The sequence below is a fragment of the Saccoglossus kowalevskii genome, chromosome 9 (assembly GCF_978046115.1).
Source record: "Saccoglossus kowalevskii chromosome 9, keSacKowa6.1, whole genome shotgun sequence".
Classification (NCBI taxonomy): domain Eukaryota; kingdom Metazoa; phylum Hemichordata; class Enteropneusta; family Harrimaniidae; genus Saccoglossus; species Saccoglossus kowalevskii.
Genome location: NC_140649.1, coordinates 33,721,373 through 33,737,241, shown reverse-complemented (window position 1 = coordinate 33,737,241; position 15,869 = coordinate 33,721,373). Strand labels below are relative to the sequence as shown.

Here is a 15,869-nt window from a genome sequence, read left to right as displayed (position 1 = left end):
GAGGAGGCTTTAACTGACAAGGAGTAATCAAAGTACATGCGCCCTCTAGTGAAAAAAAAATGATTTCTCTGACGTATATAGTTTTTTCACATGAATTATTTTATCAAATTTTCGCTATAAATTTAAATTTTTCGAAGATGAGAAAAAAAAAATCATCATTTCTCATATGTGTAGATGCTCTAATAGAAGCCGCACCCCCTGGTATTGGATTGTACCATTTTAATAGAAGCCGCAGTTTCTAATACAGATTTTACAGTAGTACATGAATTTGCCATTTTTATGCGTTCTACTCCACTGGTTTCATTCAAATTTACTCAGTGTCAGTCTCTTTATACGTTATATGATAGCTTAGTAAGTGTGACAGTGTGTTTCAGAGAAAATGCCTTTTGTCACTGACCAAAATTTTGAAACACTGAGACAGATTGTTGCCATAGGAATCAATGATAAAATGCTCTATTTACTCCATTTTGCGCATCGTTTTTTTTTTTCAAGTATGGTAAAAATAAAGAAAATGACATTATTTTTACTATTGAGTAGCATTCTACGTTGAAAGAATTTACAATATGTATGTTGTTGATACTGAGTTTATGCGTTTCTTTTGATAGGACTGGCAGGTACATAGGCAACGGTTGTGTGCGGCTGGTGGTGAATTGATAGATGATGACATGTCTGAAAGTCAAGTTATTATAAGTCATGGAGAATTATTATGTGGTATATTAGACAAGGCACACTATGGTCCAACACCCTATGGACTTGTTCATTGTTGTCATGAGGTAAGACTAGTGTGTTTTTGAGGGGCTTCTGTGGTGTATTATCTAAGACACAACACCATATGGATTTGTCCATTGTTGTCATGAGGTAAGACTAGTATGTTTTTGAGGGGCTTCGGTGGTGGATTATCCAAGGCCTGCTATGGTCCAACACCCTATGGACTTGTCCATTGTTGTCATGAGGTAAGACTAGTGTGTTTTTGAGGGGCTTCTGTGGTGTATTATCCAAGGCCCGCTATGGCCCAATACTCTATGGACTTGTCCATTGTTGTCATGAGGTAAGACTGGTGTGTTTGTGAGGGGCTTCTGTGGTGTATTATCCAAGGCCCGCTATGGCCCAACAACATATGGATTTGTCCATTGTTGTCATGAGGTAAGACTAGTGTGTTTTTGAGGGGCTTCTGTGGTGTATTATCCAAGGCACGCTATGGCCCAACACCCTATGGACTTGTCCATTGTTGTCATGAGGTAAGACTGTGTTTTTGAGGGGCTTCTGTGGTGTATTATCCAAGGCCCGCTATGGCCCAACAACATATGGATTTGTCCATTGTTGTCATGAGGTAAGACTAGTGTGTTTTTGAGGGGCTTCTGTGGTGTATTATCCAAGGCTCGCTATGGTCCAACACCCTATGGACTTGTCCATTGTTGTCATGAGGTAAGACTAGTGTGTTTTTGAGGGGCTTCTGTGGTGTATTATCCAAGGCACGCTATGGCCCAACACCCTATGGACTTGTCCATTGTTGTCATGAGGTAAGACTGTGTTTTTGAGGGGCTTCTGTGGTGTATTATCCAAGGCCCGCTATGGCCCAACAACATATGGATTTGTCCATTGTTGTCATGAGGTAAGACTAGTGTGTTTTTGAGGGGCTTCTGTGGTGTATTATCCAAGGCTCGCTATGGTCCAACACCCTATGGACTTGTCCATTGTTGTCATGAGGTAAGACTAGTGTGTTTGTGAGGGGCTTCTGTGGTGTATTATCCAAGGCCCGCTATGGCCCAACAACATATGGATTTGTCCATTGTTGTCATGAGGTAAGACTGTGTTTTTGAGGGGCTTCTGTGGTGTATTATCCAAGGCCCGCTATGGCCCAACAACATATGGATTTGTCCATTGTTGTCATGAGGTAAGACTAGTGTGTTTTTGAGGGGCTTCTGTGGTGTATTATCCAAGGCTCGCTATGGTCCAACACCCTATGGACTTGTCCATTGTTGTCATGAGGTAAGACTAGTGTTTTTTGAGGGGCTTCTGTGGTGTATTATCCAAGGCCCGCTATGGCCCAATACTCTATGGACTTGTCCATTGTTGTCATGAGGTAAGACTGGTGTGTTTGTGAGGGGCTTCTGTGGTGTATTATCCAAGGCCCGCTATGGCCCAACAACATATGGATTTGTCCATTGTTGTCATGAGGTAAGACTAGTGTGTTTTTGAGGGGCTTCTGTGGTGTATTATCCAAGGCACGCTATGGCCCAACACCCTATGGACTTGTCCATTGTTGTCATGAGGTAAGACTGTGTTTTTGAGGGGCTTCTGTGGTGTATTATCCAAGGCCCGCTATGGCCCAACAACATATGGATTTGTCCATTGTTGTCATGAGGTAAGACTAGTGTGTTTTTGAGGGGCTTCTGTGGTGTATTATCCAAGGCTCGCTATGGTCCAACACCCTATGGACTTGTCCATTGTTGTCATGAGGTAAGACTAGTGTGTTTTTGAGGGGCTTCTGTGGTGTATTATCCAAGGCACGCTATGGCCCAACACCCTATGGACTTGTCCATTGTTGTCATGAGGTAAGACTGTGTTTTTGAGGGGCTTCTGTGGTGTATTATCCAAGGCCCGCTATGGCCCAACAACATATGGATTTGTCCATTGTTGTCATGAGGTAAGACTAGTGTGTTTTTGAGGGGCTTCTGTGGTGTATTATCCAAGGCTCGCTATGGTCCAACACCCTATGGACTTGTCCATTGTTGTCATGAGGTAAGACTAGTGTGTTTGTGAGGGGCTTCTGTGGTGTATTATCCAAGGCCCGCTATGGCCCAACAACATATGGATTTGTCCATTGTTGTCATGAGGTAAGACTGTGTTTTTGAGGGGCTTCTGTGGTGTATTATCCAAGGCCCGCTATGGCCCAACAACATATGGATTTGTCCATTGTTGTCATGAGGTAAGACTAGTGTGTTTTTGAGGGGCTTCTGTGGTGTATTATCCAAGGCTCGCTATGGTCCAACACCCTATGGACTTGTCCATTGTTGTCATGAGGTAAGACTAGTGTTTTTTGAGGGGCTTCTGTGGTGTATTATCCAAGGTCCGCTATGGCCCAACACCATATGGATTTGTCCATTGTTGTCATGAGGTAAGACTAGTATGTTTTTGAGGGGCTTCGGTGGTGGATTATCCAAGGCCTGCTATGGTCCAACACCCTATGGACTTGTCCATTGTTGTCATGAGGTAAGACTAGTGTGTTTTTGAGGGGCTTCTGTGGTGTATTATCCAAGGCCCGCTATGGCCCAATACTCTATGGACTTGTCCATTGTTGTCATGAGGTAAGACTGGTGTGTTTGTGAGGGGCTTCTGTGGTGTATTATCCAAGGCCCGCTATGGCCCAACAACATATGGATTTGTCCATTGTTGTCATGAGGTAAGACTAGTGTGTTTTTGAGGGGCTTCTGTGGTGTATTATCCAAGGCACGCTATGGCCCAACAACATATGGATTTGTCCATTGTTGTCATGAGGTAAGACTAGTGTGTTTTTGAGGGGCTTCTGTGGTGTATTATCCAAGGCTCGCTATGGTCCAACACCCTATGGACTTGTCCATTGTTGTCATGAGGTAAGACTAGTGTGTTTGTGAGGGGCTTCTGTGGTGTATTATCCAAGGCCCGCTATGGCCCAACAACATATGGATTTGTCCATTGTTGTCATGAGGTAAGACTAGTGTGTTTTTGAGGGGCTTCTGTGGTGTATTATCCAAGGCAGGCTATGGCCCAACACCCTATGGACTTGTCCATTGTTGTCATGAGGTAAGACTGTGTTTTTGAGGGGCTTCTGTGGTGTATTATCCAAGGCCCGCTATGGCCCAACAACATATGGATTTGTCCATTGTTGTCATGAGGTAAGACTAGTGTGTTTTTGAGGGGCTTCTGTGGTGTATTATCCAAGGCTCGCTATGGTCCAACACCCTATGGACTTGTCCATTGTTGTCATGAGGTAGGACTAGTGTGTTTTTGAGGGGCTTCTGTGGTGTATTATCCAAGGCACGCTATGGCCCAACACCCTATGGACTTGTCCATTGTTGTCATGAGGTAAGACTGTGTTTTTGAGGGGCTTCTGTGGTGTATTATCCAAGGCCCGCTATGGCCCAACAACATATGGATTTGTCCATTGTTGTCATGAGGTAAGACTAGTGTGTTTTTGAGGGGCTTCTGTGGTGTATTATCCAAGGCTCGCTATGGTCCAACACCCTATGGACTTGTCCATTGTTGTCATGAGGTAAGACTAGTGTGTTTGTGAGGGGCTTCTGTGGTGTATTATCCAAGGCCCGCTATGGCCCAACAACATATGGATTTGTCCATTGTTGTCATGAGGTAAGACTAGTGTGTTTTTGAGGGGCTTCTGTGGTGTATTATCCAAGGCAGGCTATGGCCCAACACCCTATGGACTTGTCCATTGTTGTCATGAGGTAAGACTAGTGTTTTTTGAGGGGCTTCTGTGGTGTATTATCCAAGGTCCGCTATGGCCCAACACCCTATGGACTTGTCCATTGTTGTCATGAGGTAAGACTAGTGTGTTTTTGAGGGGCTTCTGTGGTGTATTATCCAAGGCTCGCTATGGTCCAACACCCTATGGACTTGTCCATTGTTGTCATGAGGTAAGACTAGTGTTTTTTGAGGGGCTTCTGTGGTGTATTATCCAAGGTCCGCTATGGCCCAACACCATATGGATTTGTCTATTGTTGTCATGAGGTAAGACAAGGGCGTTGATGAGTGTAACTATGAACAAAAGAATATTTGAATAACTCCTGGCTTATAAATATCAAATAATGTTTATTTAATTATTTTTTATTTAAATAGCTATATGGTGGAGAAGTATGTGGTCGGTTACTGACATGTCTTGGCAGATTATTTACAACATTTTTGCAGACGACATCAGGATTTTCACTTGGCGTTGAAGATATTCTAGTCACAGAAACTGTGAGTACAAGTTGCATGATATTAATGAAGGAGGATTTTTTTGTCTAACAATAAATATTTGATTGTTTGAATGTTTTATCACTTTCATGAACATGTAGTGGTGAATGTATGCAAATGTATCTGTGTTTATACCATGTTGGTCATGTAATACTGTAAAATACATTATACAAAATATAATTAAATACATACATTAAATACAAAATATAATTTTCGCTGAAAAGACTTTTTGAGTGTTTTGCATGGAATTTATTTTCACTGTTTTTTGATAAGTTGGAGGTAAAACATAGAAAAAAAGGTATATTTGCTGGATTTTATTTGCACTAAATCATTCCTTTAGCAAAAATTAATTCAAAAACAAAAATAAAGTATTTTACAGTATTACATGACCAACATGGTATAAACACAGATACATTTGCATAAATTCACCACCTGCGATCCGGGTGGGGGGTATTAATTTGGGTCGTGTCTGTGCAATGTGTGTGCACATTTTCATGTTTATAGCTTTTTCTCACACATGTGTGATCCAATTCAGTTCAGAGTTGGTACAGAGACAGAAATTGATGGTGCTATGGTGCACATCAAGTTATTTTTTCGATTTTTCAAAGTTTCATTGTGTTTTTCCTTGATTTTTAACATTTTTCCTTCAAAATCTGACTTTTCCCGAAATTACCCGAGTTTAATCCGAGTTTTGATGACGCTTACGCAGTTCTCGTCTCGGTGGAAATCAGTCAATTTTGTGAGGATATTGTATCCCGGAATTGTATCTTTATTTGCGCAACGCTTCTATGGACAAAATTGTGTCTCGTCAATTTCAAAGGTAAGAAACTGTGCTTGTTATGGTATTTATACACTTTGTATTATCGTTTGTATTTCGGGTTTGGTGATCGTGAGAAACTATTTGCTAACCTGTCGAGAGTTTCGCCAGAAAAACTGCCTTTTTATTATGGTTGTAGGAATTGATTATGTATTGTGTAAATTGAAAGTTTACCTCGTGACTTAAGAGGTTTGCAGTGCTCTCACCGGGATTCAAACGTCGTGGTGGTGTCGGTGCAATGCTGCTCTGAGATGCTTGCCAGACTCTGCCTCGCTCAAAATCATTATCGCCATGCTTGATTTCCGCAACATTTACATTTGTTTATGATTTCCACAGCTATTGTTCTATGAGATGCGTCCTCGCTGTTCATAAACAGCCATAAACAAGTTTAGTTGGGTCGGCATGTACTCATTGAAAGTGTTGGTTATTTACGTAATCCACTGAACACGCAATAGGCGAAGTTAAAAATATGTCGCTACTCAGGAGAGCTTGCCCACAACGCTAAATGTCCCAATATAAACGTACCGGTACGTTTATTTTTCCACAGAAAAATTCCACATGGGACATTTTTATTTGGGACGGTACGTTTATTTATTTTTCTAAATCCGATTAAAAAAATCATGCCTTTTTCCCCATGAGAAGCGAAGCCAAAAGATCGCACTAAAACATCGGTAAATCTGGTCTTTCGTGTTGCTTTCACCATGAGGTCGCTGAACTGTCATATTTAAATGCTTTATGGTAATTTGAGCACATGGGCACCATCCAGCATTTTGATTGGTTGATTAGCGACTTGACCTATCTGGTCAATAAACACGTGTTGTGGGCATGGATAACATGGCGGATATTGTCTCATCGAGCGTTAACATGTAACCGAAAACATTTGCTTACGATAAAACTAAGTTGAATTTTACTTGCATTTCATAACAATTCAACGAATTTATTTTTTGTACGTTAATATAATCACTACTGAGTACTAATCAACAATTACAACACTTCAAAAACAAGTAAGCTACCGTACCGTGATCATTTGCTACCAACAAAAAAATAATGCATAATAAATATAGTGAATATTTTTTGTTGTCATGTGAACAGTTTTTTTGATTGACTGTAATTTTCCAACATTTCATGACGTCTATTGCAGCACCAAATTATGGTCTTTCACTCCTCCTTGACGTCTATTTAAACGATTATACGGCATCTTGTCGCCAGCCACGAATGTCACACTAGACGAACTTGATCGATACTGCCGACCATTCCATGCATTTTTTATCGACGCACGACGACACGCAAATCGAGAAAAGTATTGTCCTTGCAGCAATTTCGCGCAATACGTCACCACTATACAGTGACTGATTTCATTTTTATTCAACATTAAAACAAACTACAGTGAGTTGTTCTATGGTCGTATAAAAATAAAATAAACTATATTAAGATACAGTAAAGTTAACCAACTAAACAGAATGCTAAATAAAGCTAAATAATATTACAAACACATATAGAATCACAATAAACTTGTACGATCACATTAGAGTCATAACTATGGAAAGAATATTTTTATATTTGGTGGAGCTGCTCATATATCATCTGCATACATTTTTGTATGTATTGTGCAGTTTCCCAGCCAGTCAGACTCGAGTAGTGATTGGTTTGCTACTTCATTACATCTTGCAGCCTTTCAAACAGTATATTGCTACACATGCATCAATTGTTGTCCATGTATATTCCTAATTGCTCAGTGAAAACTTGCAATTTCTTTCTGGCTGGTATAAATATATTAAGTAATATGTTTTCCTACTGAAAAGACAGTACACAAATATCTTTTTTAATTAAATTTAACAGCTAATGGGAGCATATATGCTACAACCTCTGCTTACTTTTGACTAAATGTTTTTTTGTTTTTTTCAGGTGCAGAGCCAGAATTTTTTCTCGGAAAGCAAAGCCACTGAAACTGCATATATTACAAAAGCATACTATTCCCTGCATGTCTGACAATTGTATAAAGTTTTGCAGGTCGTCTTTTTTTTTTTTTTTTGAGAAGTGCTGTCAACCAAAGCATAAATATGTATTTCTCTGTACATAAAAGTTCAATTTCACACGATTTGTTAATATTAATGTATGATAATAAAAACTTGATAATATTTTTCTGAATTCTTGGACTTTATTTGTATCATTGTCATATGAGAAGTACTCTTGTCCTTATTTAGAGATATTGAAACTAATTCAGGGCCACAAACTACATGTAGATCTGTACATGAAGTACATGGGAAGTAAAGTTGTTGACACAGGTAATGTACACCAAGGATTGTCATTCATGACCTGTTTGATTGGATAAAGTTTTACGACTTGGAGGCCATTTTTTCCCTCAAAAATCTAAAAAAAACAAGCTTTTTCTAGCTGTTAACAGCTTTTTCTCAGATGTGTGTCATCCAGTTTTGTTCAAAGTTGGTACAGGGACAGGTAATAATTGTTACAAGTGCACATCGCATTATATGTTTAACAAGTTATAAATTGTCTCAGAAAAGCCAAATGAATATATTTTTACCCCACCCCTAAAATTGTAACACATCAATTCTGAACATTTAATAACAGAATTTTATTACAGCTCATAATGAATTAATTCACTCTGACACAAACTAAGTTCAATATAAGTTTTAAAATTTTTTTCTGAGCGGGGGCTATGACATGACATGTCATGTCTTGTTTTCTACCACTTACCTTCCCATTTCAGTAATCTCATTGTATTTATGCAAATTGTAAACTAGCCACACTTGTATGAAGATGCTGTGGCAGCACCAACAAATATACTAAATACAGGCGATCACATTCTTGACTGATGTGGCATATCTCTTTAATTTCATCTTCAACTTAAATATACTAACACCCTAAGATCTAGCTCATGGGCCTATTTAGTTGGTACTCTGAGAGATTATCGGCGAAATTGCGTCCATGGCGTTCAACGTTACGAATAACCATGGAAACATGGCTGCTGTTGCCTCATCTGACAAACAATCTGCGGTAATACGCAACAAAAAACTCGTGCAAGACAATAAATCTGCCCTATAAATACAAAATATCTATTCCTACAGTATAATAATAATTTAACATAAAATAATTGTATGAAATAAGAAGCTATTTAACAAAACTACTCAGTCTTTGTACCGATTACGACTAACACTAGAGGGCGCTGTTAACAAAAGATGCCGTGAAGTTTCAGTGCACTTCGTCAGCTACATATGCAATAACTACAGTTTTCTGTACAAAACAAAAATTTTAAATCTGATCTTGAATTGATTATTCAAATGTAAATGACAAGCATACAATAACGTTTTTGTATTTATGTAAATTAACTTCTATTTACCGGTAGTGCTGTACATAGGGCAATACAAATCTGAATCTTTCAATTTTATCATATTTTGTTGTTCTAAACTCTCACTCGATAATGCCCTTGTACAGTTTACACATCTTGTACTAAAACTATGGGTTTATTATTATTACGGTATATCACATTATACATCATATAATAATTACATTTCCTGACTAATTACTTACTAATAAAACTTACCCAGCGTCAATTTAAAAATTGAATTATTTACTCTCCTAGGCCGATGCTAAACGCCGAGAGACTCTGGTTGAAGGAGCTGCTTCCGGACCTGCGGTTGTGTCCAAGGCATTGCATGTTGAAGACTCCACAGACACTGGAACGTTACTGGAGTCTTATCACTCAGCACATACAAGTGCTGATGGAGAAGATATGAAAGAAATTGATTTGTGTATGAAAAGTAAAACGGATGAAATCACAAACAATGTGAATAAAGCTTGTATGCCAAATGGATTGTTGAAGAGATTTCCAGAGAATAACTTACAATTGATGGTACAGGCAGGAGCTAAGGGCTCACAGGTATGGTAGTGATTCCATTAAAATTAACTAGAGTTGCCATGGTTTAAGGGTATATCCTTCATCTGCCAAATATTTGTTAACTCAGAATCTTTCAGAAGGGGTGATAGATGTAGACCTCACTCAATTAATATCATTTCACTGGTATGTACTATAAATTGTTTGAGAGAAGGTACTTGAAGACAGACTAATTAGTTGTCTTCTGACAACTATTTTCTGCTTTAATTTTCACATCTATCATTTAACCTCACAGGCTTGTAATTTTCATGTTAATTTAATACGTGAAATTCAATTATTATTAAATAACAGTATGTCTAACTCTATATAGTGAATTAAATTTACACTGTGATAAAAACACCTAGATCCAGTTTTTTATTTTTTATTGCAGCGACATTTTTATACCCTTTTATTGAACATAAAAATCTCTCATAATTTTGACTATTGATATTTGACTAATGTACGTGGTTGTACACAACAATTAACCATGACATCTTGAATTTGCATTGAAAAATAAAATACAAAATATACAAACTAATATCAAGGAAAATAATTGGATTTGTAAAATCTGACTATTTTTTTTATCAAGGAAAATACACTTTATAAAGTTATATAATTTATTTAGTTACGTCATTTTAATAAGAGTTTGCTGTTTATTTACTGCCACAAACTGAATCCAGTATCTCTCAGCCTGGTACATGTTAGTGTTCTTAGTAAGAAGGAGGGAGTGTTGTAGAGGAGCTATACTTTTGGGACCACCCTTTCCACTTCTCCCACATAAAGTACACCACTTTCTATGTAGAAACACTAAAAAAGAAACTAGGTTTAACCTTCTTTCCTTCCCTCCCAAACGCCTTAAATTGTACCAGTGTATAAATACACTGATATGATGTTGGCATACTTGGTCACTCTATAAAACTCATTAAGGTGTGGTAGGCAACAAGGAAATCACTGTATATGTATAATTTATTTATCACTAGGTAAACTGTATGCAGATATCTTGCTTACTGGGTCAGATTGAGTTAGAAGGTCGACGGCCACCATTAATGATAAGCGGTCGATCATTACCATCGTTCCTACCATATGATACGTCTCCAAGGGCCGGTGGTTTTGTTGATGGTCGTTTTTTAACGGGTATCAGACCTCAGGAATACTATTTCCATTGCATGGCTGGTCGAGAGGTAAGTGCATGTGAATGCATCATTTTATCAGCATACAATTGTATAAACATTGTATTGAAGCTCATATTTTAGAATCCCAAAGTGACTGTTATTGGCCTACCCAGTTGGTGATATTATCAGTTAAATTAAGAGCGGTATTTGTTTTTTTGTCGTAAATAATATAACAAGCAAGCACAAAGTACATGTAAGATTTAATTTCACTTTAAAATTAAAGACATCATTGACTGCATGGCATTGTGAATATCAATGATACAATATGAATATTCATGAATTTTATGAATATTCATGAGATGGTTTGATTATTCATGAGATAGTATGACTCTATTTATGAGATGGTATAATTATCAGTGAGTGACACATACTTTTTTGTGATTCACAACCAATCACTGGAACGAAGTAATTCTGTGGTCTTGAAAACATATTTCACATAGTTTGTCTGCATTTGATCTTTTCAATGCTTTGAATCAGGTTTTATAGATACGTAAGTTTAATTTTTATAATGAGATCCAAATGTGATCACGACTAATATTGGATATACATTATCCAGGGTTTGGTAGATACTGCTGTCAAGACCAGTAGGAGTGGATACTTACAAAGATGTCTGATCAAACATTTAGAGGGATTGATTGTCGGATATGATTTAACTGTAAGTACAGAAACCACTCAGTGCTTTACTATAAATGACACATGATGAAATTATGATATGAAGTTGAATGTATACCTATTATATAAACAGGCATGTTACACTGTTCAGTACTTTTAACATTTTCTTGAGATTAAAGATCACTATTCCAAAATACATAATGTATTCAAGTAAGTGAAATTTTGTAGAAGTAAATATTTCTCTGTGGTTGACTTTTATGAACTTTTGTTTTCACAAATGTCATTACATCCTCAAAATTCAGAGATTTTTAGCAGGTGTAGTCGATACTGATTTTTTCGTCATGAATGGAACAATATTTAGGCCAACAAGAGTCACATAGCCTGATCACATGCATGTCTGACCATTGAAATTAGTCACAATTAGTCTGAAATGGAGATTTATGTTTTGGGGTCTGTCTGTGTGTTTGTCTCAGAGACGCCTGGAAAGATTTTCTTCTAAAAGACAAGTCATAATGGTAGACGTGAACATCGAATAATTTTTGATTTGGTTGACCTTTGTTCGACTGGTGGCCATTTTTGTCCCCAAAAACACCAAAAATCAACATTTGGACATACCTTGACCAATTTCATTTAAGCTTTGCATTGACATCAGGCATGGTTGGTTACTGATGCACGTCATTTTTTTTCGTGATTCAATTCAAAATGGCAGACTGGTGGCCATTTTGTTTTTTATAAGTTTTCTGCTCATTTTACAGAGATGATTGTACAGATATCGCTTTGTTTTATTTTGTTGACTTTCAACTGGCAGCCATTAATTGTCCCAAAAATTAACTTTTGTCATTAAAATTTTCTGGGGCATGCGTTGATCAATTTCATTCAAACTTAGTCTTTATACCTGTTTAATGCACATTTGTAGTTAATATGCTAAATACTAGTATTTAAACATAATCTGACTATGCTTTTCATTGTTTGACAAAGTCACTAAAAACATTAAGGGGACTATGTCATTGACAATGACTTGTTCTCAAATGATTTAACACTTTATAAGTCTATAATTTTATCTATCACAGGTACGTGACAGTGATGGAAGTGTGGTACAATTCCAATATGGTGAAGATGGACTGGATATACTGAAGACGCCATTTTTACAGGAAAAACAGTTTCCATTTATGATATCCAATGAAAATGCTGTGCTAGATGACAGGGAGTTGAATTTATTGATGACTAAAGTAGACTCAACAAAAGTAAAAGAAGTTCGTCATAAGGTAAGTTCTTTCTGTTATTCTATTACAAGTACCTGAATACAATCATATCCCATGATGCACAGCATTCATACATCCCTACTAAAAAAGAGCATCATTGGGTTGTGTATGGCAATCTTTAAATGTAGACTTTTGACTACAGCATATCGATGGCTGCTCAATGTGCATGGTTTTATTTATTTGTTAGTGATTACATTATAATTGTCACATAATATTATTCTAAAAACAATACTGATTTAAAATAAAGTAATGTAAAATATATCCTCGGGGCGGCCATCCGGACATTTTCACCGCTTGGCAACCGTGGCGGTGAAAACAAAGGCCCAAAACTCGCAGAAAACGGTACTTTGGGATGATTGTTGAGACTCCCCTGAACAGTGTAACAAGATTAGCCCTACGTGTGTAACATATATAAATTTGGCTGTTCGGCATTACTTCAAAGTTGAGTTTGTGTTGTTTTCTCGAATTTTCACCGGCTCGACCGGCGTTCCACAGCAGCGCGCACAGAGCCCATAGAAATGCAAGTACAGTGGTGCGCGTCTTAGCAATGTGGAACGTCCTGTGACGTAGCTCCGCCCCGAGGATACCAATAGTTAAGATTTATATTTGTTAATGTAACGGCAAGTTCTTTATGTGTTGTCCATAATATACACAAACTTTGCCTCATTGTCTAACAAATTGAACTGTGGATCTGAGGTTTGTATTGACTTAAGGTAGCGAGAAGGTTTTGTGACGTTTTTAAATAAAACATTCTCTGTCTGTTGTCTCGTTCAGAACAGTAATTTAGGTTATATATATCAAAAGACTAAGTATAGAGGTGCAAGTTCGCACAAACTGGACAGACATTGTTTACATAATTATCACGTGACATCAAAAATGGCGAACCTTGTAAAAATGACTAAGTACGCGATTGCGAGAGCACACTGCGGAATTTCCTGGTGAAATTTAAGTTATGCATTGTCCGTAATCAAGTCCATTGAAATGCGTCTCCGATAATCAAAAGACCTATTATTCCGATTTCTATGCAGGTTTGTTTTTTTGTCCCCAAATTATTTCATACTTGGCACCTTTAACAGACTATTATTCTGTGACAAAGCATTTTCTTTAAAAACCCAGACATATTTCGCACCATCATTACCTTTTGAACGATAACTGCGAGTTTGAATGTCCTAGTCCGAACGCACTTGATTTGGCGGCGGTCCCAATGAGTCGTTCTCGATCAAAACTTCAACTCGAGAAAAACGCGAAAAACAGTTTTGGTTAATAAAACACTGTAGATTTGCTGCATTATTATAAATATACACTAAAAATGGCCAAACATATTAACCACTGATATCATAGAACTCATAAAGAGTGTCAGATAATGAATAATTTCAAGCTCGAGCGTGAAAAATGAAGAAAACTGCTGGCATTTGAGTCCGTACTCCAGGAACGTTCGGGTTTTCCATTGTTATGCAAACGAACAACGAGGGATAATCCTCTGACAAACATTACTGTCCCACTGTACACGCTGACAGTTTACAAACAAGCTAATCCTTTAAGTGTCTCAGATAAGACATCTAATAAAACGGTTTTCATGGTGAAACAAAATGGCCGATGTTTGAAAAAAAATTGCTGTGTCAGAGTGCGACACTGAGTGGCAGATTTTTCTTTGCCTCGTCTGTCAACGCTTTCTTTCTTTTCTTCGCCATTGCGTTAGAAAAAAATGTATTAGTAAAATAGAATATTGACTTGGAAAATAAAACGATTTAAAAGAAAGTTGTGCAAAGTTACAGTACTCCTTTCGCACAACCTCCCGCCCGCTTCCGCTTTCCAATCACCTTTTTCTTTCGCTTTTGCGACCGCTTGTTGAATTCAACCGGACAATTTCCGCTTTTTTTTCGACCGCGCAAACCCCGAAATATCACCGCCCACCTGCGCTCGCGCGCATTTAAAATTCGGACTAACAGAATAATTTCCGAGGTTCACATTGTCTTATAATTGTCTTTCTGGTTTTTATAGATGTTGAACAGATGACAAAAGTTCAAATACTTTTTTGTTTTAACTATATATAATTATATGCACGCAACCTGACCCTTTGACCTCGATTTTGGCGTGGACTGAATATTTTATTTTAAACAATATTCTGACGTGAAATACAAAATGTATTTCAACACAAGTACGACATGGTTGTCTGGGGTTTCTTTCCTGATTGTTGAGTCTTCGCAATGTGTTTTGTATAATTATTGTTGTTTTCCCCCGATGCTGAAGGACTGTAAAGCTAAATGGCAGTTACATGCATGGGCTGAGTGAAAGAAAATATTTCTAAGCCTAAAATAAAACCTAATATTACACCTCTTTGTGTATTTGTTAATTTTACATATGTTTGTCATGACAGTATGTTTGTAAATATCTAGAAAAATCTCGTCTTTCGTTGATAATTTCGATTGTTTGTTTGGAATGTCGATCCCCATTGGTTTCTCCATACTGAGTTTAGGAAGGGCGTCGATCAACACCGTGACAATCAGCCGAGAGAAGACAAACATTGACAGTAATTCATGGAGATCATGTCCGTAATTTGTGGGCTGAAACCCCAAATAATTAATCAAGTATTATTATTTTAATATATATTTTATTTTACATCGCAAAACTAAACCATGCCCAAAACAGAGCTAGAGTTGTTCGCGGTGAAACAACCGCATTGAAGACGATGCAACTTCAACTAGCCATTTCTTACCTTGAAATAAAAAAATAAAAATTCGAAGAGCATCGGGGAAAATATTAATAATCATCCTTATCAATCGCTTGCTTTATTTTAATCGAATCTATGAAATTCACGATTTTTTTTACATTTGTTGGCAACTTCCGCGCTAAAAAAGATTGAAAATGTGGGTGTGGTTATTTTGCAAAGTCCTGTTGATAATACGGACAAATATGGTTCTGTGACCCAGTTCGTGCTCCGATCAGGTGACTCTCAGCCAATCAATGATGTTGTAACAAAGCATATTTGACGCTAATTGAAGGGTCGTCGTATAATCCAATCTCCGGCGTCGATTCACATAGTTGTTTGTGCTGTGACAGGCTTCAAAATTATTCGCTGAAAAACATATATTTTGACAAACTGATGGAATTTGACCTTAGTTCAAAAAGAACATACTAGGCTAAGATACATTAGAGCTCACGCG

The 15,869-nt window shown here is 37.6% G+C and overlaps 1 protein-coding gene across 1 annotated transcript in view; it reads left to right on the top strand.

Annotated features, from left to right (window-relative positions):
- The window catches only part of LOC100373861 (DNA-directed RNA polymerase I subunit RPA1-like), a 46,332-nt gene that overhangs the window by 11,703 nt on the left and 18,760 nt on the right, over positions 1–15,869 (top strand). Inside the window, exons 16-21 of the mRNA XM_085503435.1 lie at positions 606–773; positions 4,834–4,953; positions 9,369–9,665; positions 10,640–10,840; positions 11,388–11,486; positions 12,514–12,708. Coding sequence (XP_085359561.1) covers positions 606–773; positions 4,834–4,953; positions 9,369–9,665; positions 10,640–10,840; positions 11,388–11,486; positions 12,514–12,708 — 1,080 coding nt within the window. The remainder of the gene's footprint in view (positions 1–605; positions 774–4,833; positions 4,954–9,368; positions 9,666–10,639; positions 10,841–11,387; positions 11,487–12,513; positions 12,709–15,869) is intronic.